Source organism: Eptatretus burgeri, chromosome 15 (assembly GCF_056783735.1).
Source record: "Eptatretus burgeri isolate ZD-2024b chromosome 15, Ebu_testis_v1, whole genome shotgun sequence".
Classification (NCBI taxonomy): Eukaryota; Metazoa; Chordata; class Myxini; order Myxiniformes; family Myxinidae; genus Eptatretus; species Eptatretus burgeri.
Window position 1 is genome coordinate 70,493,874 of NC_140975.1, and position 14,260 is coordinate 70,508,133.

Sequence of the window (14,260 nt, forward strand, 5' to 3'; positions counted from 1 at the left end):
AGGATCAGATCGGGCATGACATCATATCATAGAAGATGAGGTCATTGAAAGGATCAGATAGTGCATGACATCATATCATAGTAGATCAGGTCCTTGAAAGGATCAGATCGGGCATGACATCATAACATAGTAGATCAGGTCATTGGAAGGATCAGATCGTGCATGACATCATATCATAGAAGATGAGGTCATTGAAAGGATCAGATAGTGCATGACATCATATCATAGTAGATCAGGTCCTTGAAAGGATCAGATCGGGCATGACATCATAACATAGTAGATCAGGTCATTGGAAGGATCAGATCGTGCATGACATGATATCATAGTAGATCAGGTCATTGGAAGGATCAGATCGGGCATGACATCATATCATAGTTGATCAGGTCATTGAAAGGATCAGATCGTGCATGACATCATAACATATTAGATCAGGCCATTGAAAGGATCAGATCGTGCATGACATCATATCATAGTAAATCAGGTCATTGGAAGGATCAGATCGGGCATGACATCATAACATAGTAAATCAGGTCGTGCATGATATCATAACATAGTCGATCAGGTCATTGAAAGGATCAGATCATGCATGACATCATATCATAGTCGATCAGGTCATTGGAAGGATCAGATCGTGCATGGCATCATAACATAGTAGATCAGGTCATTGGAAGGATCAGATCGTGCATGACATCATAACATAACATGGTAGATCAGGTCATTGGAAGGATCAGATCGTGCATGACATCATGACATCATAACATAGTAGATCAGGTCATTGAAAGGATCAGATCGTGCATGACATCATAACATATTAGATCAGGTCATTGGAAGGATCAGATCGTGCACGACATCATGACATAGTTGATCAGGTCATTGGAAGGATCAGATCGTGCATGACATCATAACATAGTAGATCAGGTCATTGGAATGAGCAGATCGTGCATGACATCATAACATAGTAGATCAGGTTATTGGAATGATCAGATCGTGCATGACATCATATCATAGTAGATCAGGTCATTGGAAGGATGAGATTGTGCATGACATCATAACATGTTAGATCAGGTCATTGAAAGGATGAGATCGTGCATGACATCATCACATAGATCAGGCCATTGGAAGGGTCAGATCGTGCATGACATCATAACATGTTCGATCAGGTCATTGAAAGGATCAGATCGTGCATGACATCATAACAGTAGATCGGGTCATTGAAAGGATCAGATCGTGCATGACATCATAACATAGATCAGGCCATTGGAAGGATCAGATCGTGCATGACATCATAACATGTTCGATCAGGTCATTGAAAGGATCAGATCGTGCATGACATCATAACATAGTCGATCAGGTTATTGGAAGGATCAGATAGTGCATGACATCATAACATAGTAGATCAGGTCATTGGAAGGATCAGATCATGCATGACATCATAACATAGTAAATCAGGTCATTGGAAGGATCAGATCGGGCATGACATCATAACATAGTAGATCAGGTCATTGAAAGGATCAGATCGTGCATGACATCATAACATAGTATATCAGGTCATTGAAAGGATCAGATCGTGCATGGCATCATGACATATTAGATCAGGTCATTGAAAGGATCAGATCGGGCATGACATCATAACATAGTAGATCAGGTCATTGAAAGGATCAGATCGTGCATGGCATCATGACATATTAGATCAGGTCATTGAAAGGTTCAGACAGTGCATGACATTGTCACATGTTAGATCATGTCAATATCATCTCGGAAATGGCCAAAAGTGTGTGGACACTCCTTCCACTTGGTGGATTCGGCTATTTCAGCCACCCCCATTACTGACAGGTGTATAAAATCAAGCACACAGCCATGTAATCTCCATAGACAAACATTGGCAGAAGAATGGACCGTACTGAAGAACTCAGTGACTCTCAACATGGCACCGTCATAGGATGACACCTTTGCAACAAGTCAGTTTATCAAATTTCTGCCCTGGTCAACTATAAGTGCTGTTATTGTGAAGTGGAAACATCTTGGAGCAACAACAGCTTAACCGCGAAGTGGTCGGCCACACAAGCTCATCGAACGGGACCGCCGAATGCTTAAGCGCGTGGAGTCGAAAAATCGTCTGTCGTCGGTTGCAACACTCATCACCGAGTTCCAAACTGCCTCTGGAAGCAATGTCAGCACAAGCACTGTTCGTCGAGATTTCATGAAATGGGTTTCCATGGCCGAGCAGCCGCACACAAGCCGAAGATCACCATGTGTAACGTCAAGCGTCGGCTGGAGTGGTGTTAAGCTAACCACCACTGGACTCTGGAACAGTGGAAACGCGTTCTTTGGAGTGATGAATCACGCTTCACCATCTGCCAGTCCGACGCACGAATCTGGGTTTGACGGATGCCAGGAGAACGTTATCTGCCTGAATGCATAGTGCCAACTGTAAAGTTTGGTGGAGGATGAATCAGGTCTGGGGCTGTTTTCATGGTTCGGGCTCGGCCCCTTCGTTCCAGTGAAGGGAAATCCTAACTCTACAGCATACAATGACATTCTAGATGATTCTGTGTTTCTAACTTTGTGGCAAAAGTTTGGGGAAAGTCCTTTCCTGTTTCAGCATGACAATTCCCCGTGCACAAAGCGAGGTCCATACAGAAATGGTTTGTCGAGATTGGTGTGGAAGAACTTGACTGAGCCCTGACCTCAACCCCATCAAACACTTTTGGGAATAATTGGAACACTGACTGAGAGCCAGACTTAATCACCCAACATCAGTGCCTGATCTCACTAATGCTTTAATGGCTGAACGGATGCAAATCCCCGCAACAATGTTGACACGTCTCGTGGAAAACCTTCCCAGAAGAGTGGAGGCTGTTATAACAGCAAAGGGGGGGGGGGGTAGGGAGGACAAACTCCATATTAATACCCATGATTATGGAATGAGATCTTGGACGAGCAGGTGTCCACATACTTTTAGCCGTGTAGTGTATGTTACTCAATCATTCTCTTGTTGACGGAGATTTCAAAACTGTGCCTCACCATTGTAAATTAGCAAAAACGCCACCATAAGCCGTCTTCACACGGCTATACACCTCAACACGGACTTCCCCCAAGGTGTAACATTGCTTTGGGGAAGGGAGCAAGTTAAATCGTTACAACCTCATCGTTAAACCTCCAACATTCATGTGTAAAGACTCATGTAAGCAGTTTTATTACTTAAAGATCATTGTCACTTACCTGGAGGCATTGCAAATCAAGATGGCTCTGATCCATTCATCTGAGGGAGATGGGACAAGTATATAATTTCTTTCACTTTAGTCGTAGCTCGTAGCGACTGTTTAAAACACGTAACTGTACGTTGGACAGAATCGATTGAAACGTTTGTGGTTTTAATAATTTTTACTTGCAGAAGGTGTGCTCCATGAAAGCCACGATAACCTATGATACACCTCAACATGCAGTTCATGCAAGGAGTTGAACCCCCAATGGGGATGAAGGGAAGTTAAATCGCCACAACCTCCATCGTGTGACCCCTAATGACCCTGTCAAGTTTGATTGCGATTGGATAAGTAACCACCGAATGTATCGTGGTCAAAAAACCGTCACAGACAGACCGACACGACATTACGTACGCCAGTAAGATAAGGAAAAGACGTCCAAGACGGTTGGAATCCGTGTCACGACTTTATTCACCATACCGTGAACTCCTTTACTGGCGCTCGTCACGTCGAAACCCGAGATCCAACACGTTTACATGTCGATGCCGCTCTCGATGACCGAGAGCAAATGACAGGGTGAAGAGGGCAGAGAGAGCGTGTGGGTGCAAGAACAGCAGAGAAGGTCAACACGTGAGCTGATGCCATCCGGTCCAGGAACAGAGTCAGAGTCGAGGGCTGAAAGAACCTTTTCAGGTGTAAAAGATGGAGAGTCCAGGAGCGGTTGGGTTCCTCAGGGGCAGATCGATGTGTCCCGAGAGTGAGGGGTGAGGGACATGAGATTTGGAGGAAAACACAGAATTGAGACATTCCACCTCCTCACGAACGGACTCCGCTGTGGTTCCATTTGAAGAGAGGGAAGGGATGCATTGTCCAGAGATAGACTTAACAAGGTGCCACCGGGTTTTCGAGGAGGGAGACAAGTTTGAAAGTTCATTGTTGAGGTTGGACGGATGAGGTTTTCTGACTCTCCTGAGAGTGGACACACACTTGTTGCGGACTTTGTGGAATGCATTCCCATCATGTGCTGCCTTTTGGCTGCTGGTGGCATCGTGGGTTAGGGGCATGGCTATGCCGCTGATGCAGTGCCCCTATTACCAGTATACCAGTGGTCATTTTGCTGACCTCGGAAGGTTGACAGGTTGAATCAACCATCGGAAGGAAGGATGACAGATTGACAGGTTGAGCTCGTACTGTGTGTGAGATGACAGGTTGTTAATTCAGCAACCAACGGGTACCCTAGGATCCCAGGCCACCACCCTCACCACGAAGCCAACGCCAGGCATTGAAATGCATTGAGATTTCGTTCAGTTGCATTATCCTTACAGGAAAACAAGGAAAGTTGTTCAAGTTGTTTTATAATTTTTTACGATTTTTCGAAAAACGATGACCACGTGCGTGGTCATTTCGCTAAATCCAAACCAAGGACAAGTTTAACACGTCACCACGTCCCCCGAACCGCAGGTTGATCACGTCACCACGTCCCGCGAGCTGCAGGTTGAACACGTCATCACGTCCCCCGAACCGCAGGTTGAACACGTCACCACGTCCCCAAACCGTCGGATTTCCACGATGTCCCCGTGTCCAACATCCTTATCCAGACAGCACGTTCTATTTTCCCCAAGTCCGTATCCCATGAAAACGAATTTATTTAATGACTAATTATAGAAAACCTCATTCCGATTCATTATAATCCTGTACAATGGCGACAACACGTTTATACGCCTGATGGAAGCGCGGAACCGGCGCGCAGCACGAGGAGACACCGGGACCAAGAACCTTCCATCCATTTCCACAAAACGGCGAAATGAGCGAATAATAAATGACGTAGTGAGAAGTTTGGGGGGTTTAGTACACAACTCCACGTTCGGTATGACGTCATACAAAGAGCACAATGAGCGTCATTTACCTGCCGTTTGTCGCCATGATGGATCCGTGAGTATGTGCGCGCCGATTCCGCTCCCTCAAGCACGTTCGATGGCAACCGACTGCCGACGTCACATTCAATAAACCGCAACCCTCACTCTCCTCTCACACCACCCAATGTACTCCTCCTCACACCACCCAATGTACGCCTCATCACGACCTGAGTCAGAATAATCGCACAAACCGCCTCTCCGCCCAACTGTGACGTCACTCCGGTGTTGAAGCCGTTGACATGACGACGAGGAGCGAGCGCCTGAGTGAACGGCTTCGATTGTCTGGGACACGGAGTGATTAACTGCAATGATCTCAAAGTGAGTGTGAATGATGTTGGGGGGTTTTGTGTGAATGATGTTGGGGGGTTTCGTGTGAATGATGTTGGGGGTTTAGTGTGAATGATGTTGGGGGGTTTCGTGTGAATGATGTTTGGGGGTTTCTTGTGAATGATGTTTGGGGGGTTTCGTGTGAATGATGTTTGGGGTTTAGTGTGAATGATGTTTGGGGGTTTAGTGTGAATGATGTTGGGGGGTTAATTGTGAATGATGTTTGGGGTTTAGTGTGAATGATGTTGGGGGGTTTTGTGTGAATGATGTTGGGGGGTTTCGTGTGAATGATGTTGGGGGGTTAATTGTAAATGATGTTTGGGGTTTAGTGTGAATGATGTTGGGGGGTTTAGTGTGAATGATGTTGGAGGGTTTCTTGTGAATGATGTTTGGGGGGTTTCGTGTGAATGATGTTTGGGGTTTAGTGTGAATGATGTTTGGGGGTTTAGTGTGAATGATGTTGGGGGTTTAGTGTGAATGATGTTGGGAGGTTTAGTGTGAATGATGTTCGGGGGTTTAGTGTGAATGATGTTTGGGGGCTTAGTGTGAATGATGTTGGGGGTTTAGTGTGAATGATCTTCGCGGTTTAGTGTGATTGATGTTTGGGGGTTTAGTGTGACTGTTGGGGGGTTTAGTGTGAATGCTGTTTGGGGGTTTAGTGTGAATGATGTTCGGGGGTTTAGTGTGAATGATGTTTGGGGGTTTAGTGTGAATGATGTTCGGGGGTTTAGTGTGAATGATGTTTGGGGGTTTAGTGTGAATGATGTTAGGGGATTTAGTGTGAATGATGTTAGGGGGTTTAGTATGAATGATGTTAGGGGGCTTAGTGTGAATGATGTTGGGGGGGTTTAGTGTGAATGATGTTTGGGGGTTTAGTGTGAATGATGTTCGGGGGTTTAGTGTGAATGATGTTTGGGGGTTTAGTGTGAATGATGCTTGGGGGTTTAGTGTGAATGATATTCGGGGTTTAGTGTGAATGATATTCGGGGTTTAGTGTGATTGATGTTCGGGGGTTTAGTGTGAATGATGTTTGGGGGTTTAGTGTGAATGATGTTGGGGGGTTTAGTGTGAATGATGTTTGGGGGTTTAGTGTGAATGATGTTCGGGCGTTTAGTGTGAATGATGTTTGGGGGTTTAGTGTGAATGATGCTTGGGGGTTTAGTGTGAATGATATTCGGGGGTTTAGTGTGAATGATATTCGGGGTTTAGTGTGATTGATGTTCGGCGGTTTAGTATGAATGATGTTTGGGGGTTTAGTGTGAATGATGTTGGGGGGTTTAGTGTGTATGATGTTTGGGGGTTTAGTGCACGATGTTGGGGTAGTTTGCCATCATGGAGGAAAGTGTTCTATTTGGTATTTTAACATCACCGTCGTCTCACCATGTTGTTCGAGGGTATGTTGAGGCCTTGAGTGACATGTTGACGTTTTTGAGGATATAATATGTGACGTCACCTAAATAGAATTTCAATTCGATATATCATGAGTTTGTTCGTCCATACGTTTGATGTTTTTCCGTGCTCTATGGTTTTAAATGTTGAGCATTAAGCAAGGAAGCAGCACGTCCCATTTTATAGGTACTTGGTATAAAAACGAGGTTGCAGTTTGAAGTAGCGACACATCGCAGGTTCAGAGCAGATTGCCCCACTACCCATGACTCCACTGAGTGTGGATTCTTTGTTTATATCTGGCTTCAGGTTTGTGCCCGAGACAAGCGTGGGAAATCCATGGGGCTTGCAATACTGTTGCAGGGCCAGGTCTCGGTGGCGAGCACGACTGCTAGGTGGAGCAGTGGAGTCGGCTCCACCGAACACCCGGAATTTAGGTCGTGACCCTCGGATAAGTCCAAAAGGCACGGGTCCCTTACAGGACCATGAATCGCCAATCAGTCGACCGCGTGGAGTAGGGTTAATTGCCAAACTTCACTATACCTAAGTACCCACACGGCAAAGCTACTGGGGAATTTACACCCTCGACAGTCCTCGAGCAGGACAAGGGTTACCGTACTCGAACCGTGTGTAACCCGAGTGGATGGTTATCAAGGCCTGTCGGTCCAAATCAGTGGTTCTCAAACTTTTTTTGACTACCGCCCCCTTCTGCCCTCTTGGACCGGCCCAATGCCCCCTTGTCCTATCGTTCGTGGTCGGACACCCAGTGGGCAATAGGATAGTCCGAATTTATGTAGATAGGAAGCAAAAATAACAGAAGCCAAATATTTTCTGAATAATATTTTACTTTATTTTACTTTTCCTTTACTTTTCTATTTTATTTTGCACTACCTGCAATGTTTCAGCAGAACAGGTCCAGGTGAGTCAAACTGGGAATGTTATAACAGGCCCAAATACCATTAATGTTAAGGGTGAGCCTGGTGACTCGCTGCGAGATTACTAATGTCTGGCTCCATCTCAGTGAGGTAGAGACGCAGATCACCCCTCTTGGTAATGTCAAGGCGGTTTCGATACTTGGTCAGCAGCACCATCACGGCGCTGAACCCTCTTTCAACGAGGTATGATGTGGGGAACGCCATCAGCAGCAGTTCTGCCTCTGTCCACATTGCGGGGTATTCGCCTCGCTCCAAAATCCTGAATTTGCCGTATTCATGCTGCGAGAATCTTGCCTTCGCCTCATCGTCATTCCACAAGTTGATAATTTCGTCCTGTAATTCGCGCTTCACATCTCGAATGTCACATTTGAATGGGTTGATCACCCATGCTGGCACCGACAGTTCTAGCATGTCTCTGAAACGCTGCTCCATATCTCCACGAATCTTCTCAAGGTGATTGCAATAAACGAGCAGCTCTTCATCAGAAACAGCAGTTTCCTTTGCCAACCGGGTTAAGTGGTACATGTCTCTGCGGCCGAGGGTTTCCCTGTGCAGAGTCGCCTTGGTTACGAATGCGCCGATCACTTTCTTTGCTTTAATCAGCGTCATATGGTCACCCTGGAGTTGTTTGTTGACATCATTCAGTATACTGAATATGTCCGTGAGGTAAGCCACATCATGCTCAATCACATTCACTTTCTCCGATAACTCTGTATCAATTTCCGACAGAAACTCGACCACTGTCGAGAAGAGGGCATGGAAACGGGTCAAACAAGTGTCTTTGGACAAACATCGAACTTCGGTATGGAACAAGAGCCTCTCGAATGGTTCATCATTCTCCTGGCAAAGCTGACGAAACAGCTGATCATGCAGAGACGACACCTTGATTTTATTCACTGCTTTGATTACTATTTGGAGTGATGTATGAAGTCTGGTGCTGAGAGCTTTTGCTACAAGATGCTGGCAGTGCACGACAGTGAATGGCGAACACGGATGGTACCTGGTTCTTCAGAAGCGTAATAAAACCACGCTGGTGGTCAACCATCGCTGGTGCCCCGTCCGTCGCGCAAGCGAGAATGTTCTCCATCGGTATGTTCTTATCAATAAAGTACTTCTCCAACATTTGGAAGATGGAAGAACCCTTCGTATCGGTCTGGAGAGAGCGGGCAATCAACAATTCTTCCACCATTTCCTGATCACAGATGAAGCGAACGTAGCAGAGTAACAGAGCTTCACTGTCACGCAAAGTGGACTCATCCAGCTGGATGGCAAAGTGCGAGCTTCTCAGCTCACAACACAGCTTATCTTCTACATCTGATGACATTTCATCAATCCGCCTGGCCACGGAATCATTTCTGAGCGCAATCGACGAGAGAACTGGATACGGATCCTGGTCCATAACAGTTTTTATCACTTCCCCAACAGCCGGTTTGATCAACTGTTCGCCGATTGAATACGGTTTTCCAGATCTGGCGATGAGCAATGACAGCTTATACGACGCTTCCAGTCCTTTATCCACGAGCTTTTGGCTGGCTTTGAACATTGTCGTTACCGTGGATCGCTTCTCAAATTTCTCTTTCAGCGATTGGAAATAGCTGACCTCTGCGCGAGCCTGATCACTGTGCTTTTTACTCAGGTGCTCGCTCAGTGGAGATGGTTTCATTGCTTCATTGGACAACGTGATACCACACAACAAACACATCGGTAACTGCGTGTTCGTCAGGGATGGAATGAATCCATACTTGATGTATTCAACGGAATACTGACGACACTTTTCTTTGAGGCCGACATCTTGAAGCCGACCGGACGTGAAGCTTTTTTGAATAACGAAATCAACACGCTAAGGTGTCGAAAGACTAACACCAGTAATAAGGCCAAACAATAATTATATATTTCCGGTTTCTGGTCAGCGCGCGCATCGATTTTTTCACCCTGCGCGTCAAAATTTTTTTCTTCACATTTCCAACGGTAGCTACAACAGGACGCGCCTAAAACACAATGCCGCGCCGCCTCAGTACTCGCGCCGCCTCAGTACTCGCGCCGCCTCAGTACTCGCGCCGCCTCAGTACTCGCGCCTCGCTAGGAATTGCGCTGCCGGATCATAACACATGTATATGGTATTCACACCATGTGTGTATTAAAAAAAACCACTGACTTGCATTGTTGGTAAACAAGTCTGTAATATGCTTGAAGAACTTATAGTGTAGCAGCATGGCAAACCTGTTGTGCATTTTGAGATACAAGCACCAAATTTGGCACAAATGTAGATTAATATGTTAAAAACATTTTCAGATTTTGGGCCACTTGAAATTCTCTCTTTATGTCCGCCATATTGGATGTCAAAATGGCCGCCACTTGAAATCTACATTTGCTATTATCTCTGGACGTGATGCAGCTATTGACTTGATTCTGGTATCTAAATGTATGTTTTTGGGGGCAAGGAATCCAATGGTACCATTTTCAACTTAATATTATCTATCACAGTCTGTCATATCATTTTATTTGGAAATTATCGAGGCAAATATTGGATTCAACACAATACTTTGAAAATAATGTCTTAGTTCTGTAAATGTGTTAGGTATAATACTGACATGCTACATGGTCTAGTATTTGAGGCTAGGTGTACTGGTATCTGAGGCTAGGTATATACCGGTACTGAAGATACGTGTACATAAACAGTGTCATGTTAACAAGTTCAGCATTGCCACAAGTACATGTATGTTGTTGACTCATCGTCATGTGCAGTCCCCTTCACACACACAGAGGGCTGTGCACTGAAGGGCAGCCTTTTTGCACTTGCAGCGCCTCACACACCCTTTCTTGCACTTGCAAGAAACCAGCTCAATGCAGCTATGAGCTGCTTCAGTTTGCCTGGTCCAGTAAGGTGTGTACTGTCCTTCTCCAGTCCTTGACCAACCCCAGTTGGTTGGTGGAGGGAGCTCTGGTGCTGGCTGCAGTATCTGACCCCACACATGTCCACCTTGATACACTGCCCTCTTGACATGTTCCTCCAGAGCTGCCTTTGTTGGAGGGATGAGCTGCACATTGTTCTTCCTTGCGAAGAGTTTCCTCCTGGCCTTGTCAATGTCTGTGCATTTGCTGGTTCGATCATACAACAGGATCACGAACCTCTCGATGATGCACATTGCATCGTCTGGTATGTCACGAGGTGCAGAGGACAGCAGCAGCAGCAGCGCCTCAGTGAGTTCTGGCAGTACCATCCAGACTGCCCACGCAGTCTTCTTGCCATGTCTATGAAAACTAGACACAGTGTCGCATCCAGTTAGAGCGTGGAACATTGGCAGTGCACGAGCCTTCTCTCGTCCCAATCCAGCTGCTATTTCGTGTGCTGCTAGGTATCGGAAACTCTGGCCTGTTCCGAATGCCAGCCACAGTTTGTCTTCTGGTTGCAACTCCTGTGCCAGGGACACTGCCAGCACCACAACATCGGTGTCTACAGTCCGGATGAGTATTGCATGGTGTCCATGCCGGACTGTGTGAGATGCATGCAGCAACATCCGACTGTCAGCTTCTTCATGGTTACATGGGGCGAGTGAGGTCAGATCTGGCAGTGGTGGCTTGCTGAGCACTGCCTCTCCATCAGTAATGACGAGTTGCTTGTCCTCCTGGTCAAACCTTTCCATGAGAGCTGCTGAGAGGAACCTGAACAGCTCGGTCTTGTTGCTGTCCACTCGTAGGAAGTTCTGCCAGTTTCCTGGTATGGCTGCGGCAGCCACCACACGTCTCCGCACACCTTGTCCCTGCTTTGCACGTGTACTACCTTTCAGTGAATCAGCAAGGTAAGTATCCCAGACCAGATCCAGGCATGGCACTGTTTGCAGCTTCGTGGACATATACGGGATGAAGATCTGTTGTGCATACTCTTCAAAGGTCTTTGATGCAGCCGACTTCAGCATCTGGACGATTGCTGCTCCATCAAGCACAATACAGGTCGTGACGGGAGTCTCTGTCTTTGCGTCGGAGACTTCTTCCAAGCATGTGAGGAGATCACTCTTGGTACCAGTGCAGAGGCTTCCACCATCAGACAATGCAGGAGGACATGCCTGATTCTCGTGACAAAAGAACTCCTCAAGGTTTCCATCCCTCGTCTGGCAGCCAATGTACAGGCGTGCGAAGAGTTCATGGTCATTCTTGATGGAGGCGAGCTGTTGCTGACCTATGCTCTGGCTTCTTGGAGTGGAAGCGCTGAACACCTTCAGCTTGTTACGAGGAATGGGTGCGTCCACTGCCTTTGTTCTGTCCAACAGACACTCTCTGGTGAAAGCCTCGAACTGTTCTTGGCCAATCCTCTTGGCATTCATCACGGTCTCCACAGCAGCAGGATCTGCGATCTCCTTTGTGTCCAGTTTGACTACATCCTGACTCTCCTCCTCGAATGGGTTGCCCATCTCCTCTATGACACCGATGAGAGAGTGAACATCTTTCACAAATGAGGCCTGTACACTTGGCGTCTGATCATGATGACGTGTGTCTGCTGTTTGCCGTCTCCAGTGTTGGTTCCCATCCTGGAATTCTTCGATCACCCTGGCAACTTCTGGTCCCGCAACCATCCAGCGACGTAGGGCACAAGGGTTGTCAGTGAGCCCAACTGCTCCACCGTCTCCTTTGATGCAGGCATTATTCTGCTCATGTGCCTGGTCAATCAGGATTGAAGAGAACACCCTCTGTGTTTTCTGAACGGTGAAGTGGCTTTCCCTAAATTTCCTGGCAACATCTGGGTGTTTGATGGTGAGTTCGGCCATGTCCTTCAGGTGCACTGGTATCCACCTAGCATAGTGGGTGTGATCCAGTGCATGGAACCAGGGGACCAGCTCTGTCAGAGCATCGAGGTACATCATTAACGATCCCTGCCTGAGAGAACGCACATACACTAGAACCAACAGTTCTAGTTCCAGCATGGTTGCCCAGTAGTGAAACTGGGGGATGTCTTCTCCTCTCTGGCAACACCAGTCTTCAAACTCCGGAAGGTCCTCTGCATCCCTGGTTTCTCCCAGACAGTAGTGGTTGTAGGCACGGTGTTGCAGGATGTACAGTGCTGCTGCAGTCACTTGATGTGAATTTATATTTTAGACTGCCAGTATATATGAGCTTGTCTGAGTTGTTACTAGTGATTGAGTATAGGTTTTTTTATTTATATTTACAGAACTAAAACATTCGTTTCAAAGTATTGTGTTGAATCCAATATTTGCCTCGATAATTTCCAAATAAAATTATATTTATAACAGACTGTGATAGATAATATTAAGTTGAAAATGGTACCATTGGATTCCTTGCCCCCAAAAACATACATTTAGATACCAGAATCAAGTCAATAGCTGCATCACGTCCAGAGATAATAGCAAATGTAGATTTCAAGTGGCGGCCATTTTGAAATCCAATATGGCGGACATAAAGAGAGAATTTCAAGTGGCCCAAAATCTGAAAATGTTCGCAACATATTAATGTACATTTGTGCCAAATTTGGTGCTTGTATCACAAAATGCACAATTCTTTTGAATATTTGGGCGAAGCCGCCCCACTATTAATGATTTTCAGAATAAATACATTTTAAAATGTGTTCATCATTTACAAAAAGGCCTACCTGTCCTATTGCCTGTGTTTAATTTCTCTCTCGACGTCGCCACGACAAACGAGGAGGACCGCAACGGGCATTGTATGGCCAATTTGCCGAATGGCACCGGGTAGCCTGTTCAGACTGCAGGAAGCCCAATGAGCGCTCCTAATCGCCGCTGCTCCTCTAAATCACCAGTGCCCCCCCCCCCCAAATCATTGCCAGCGCCCCCTACCACTCGTGGCGTCTGAAGCGCCCCCCTGAAAGTTCCCAGCGCCCACTGGGGGGCGGTCGGGACCACTTTGAGAACCACTAGTCCAAATGAACAATAACGCCAACAACGGCCTTCCTAATCCCCAATACGCACCCGTGGCAAACCAAAGGCAGAAATGACAAAGAACGAGCTGGAACATTCAACAAGAGGGGAATTTATTTACAATAATCGGGGGACAAGGGGAGCACATAAGGGCAGAGTTATCCGAATGTGTGTGGTCGTATGGCAGCTTAGCTGCTGGGTAGCTATCATTTCTTGAAGCGCGACTGTGTCGCTGATGCAGTGCCCCTCTACCAGTACACACACTGGAACTGGTACTCATTTCGCCCACCTCGGAAGGATGACAGGCTGCGTCAACCCCCTGGTGTATTATTTCCATAGCCGACAGAGCTTGAACTCAGGACCCTAGGATCCCAAGCCACCACTCTAACCACTGAGCCAACACCAGGCTGTTATCCGAATAAAGAAGGGCATCAAATATACAAGCAATTCCTGAAACAATTCTACTTAGAGACAGGGCCCACGGACACACAAATACCCTAGAAAGAGACGGACCTAGAGGTCTTTATTGCCCCTTCAGCTCGGGAGGGAAGACGAGCTGTGGGAAGAGAACGTTGCTGGATACCTGGCCGCGTTGGCACGGCTGG

At 46.6% G+C, this 14,260-nt stretch overlaps 2 protein-coding genes and 2 long non-coding RNA genes across 4 annotated transcripts in view; 1 reads left to right on the forward strand and 3 right to left on the reverse strand.

Annotated features, from left to right (window-relative positions):
• DNAAF1 (dynein axonemal assembly factor 1) overlaps window positions 1-14,260 on the reverse strand; it is a 158,809-nt gene that overhangs the window by 35,150 nt on the left and 109,399 nt on the right. The gene's annotated exons all lie outside the window — the stretch shown is intronic.
• LOC147012495 (uncharacterized) lies at window positions 3,095-5,249 on the reverse strand. Its single transcript, XR_015051640.1, has 3 exons — window positions 5,110-5,249; window positions 3,223-3,262; window positions 3,095-3,110 (listed from the first exon to the last, which is right to left on the reverse strand). It is a non-coding gene; the product is annotated as an uncharacterized LOC147012495 (long non-coding RNA).
• LOC147012496 (uncharacterized) overlaps window positions 5,321-14,260 on the forward strand; it is a 78,478-nt gene continuing 69,538 nt past the window's right edge. Inside the window, exon 1 of the long non-coding RNA XR_015051641.1 lies at window positions 5,321-5,437. This is a non-coding gene — a long non-coding RNA (uncharacterized LOC147012496). The remainder of the gene's footprint in view (window positions 5,438-14,260) is intronic.
• On the reverse strand, window positions 7,798-8,754 carry LOC147012497 (SCAN domain-containing protein 3-like). Its single transcript, XM_085856858.1, has one exon. The coding sequence runs from the start codon at window positions 8,374-8,376 to the stop codon at window positions 7,798-7,800; it is 579 nt and encodes a 192-aa protein (XP_085712984.1). The 5' UTR covers window positions 8,377-8,754.

Excerpts from the sequence above, each read along its gene's own strand:
- LOC147012497 (XM_085856858.1), bottom strand. The coding sequence starts at position 8,376 with ATGACGCTGATTAAAGCAAAGAAAGTGATCGGCGCATTCGTAACCAAG.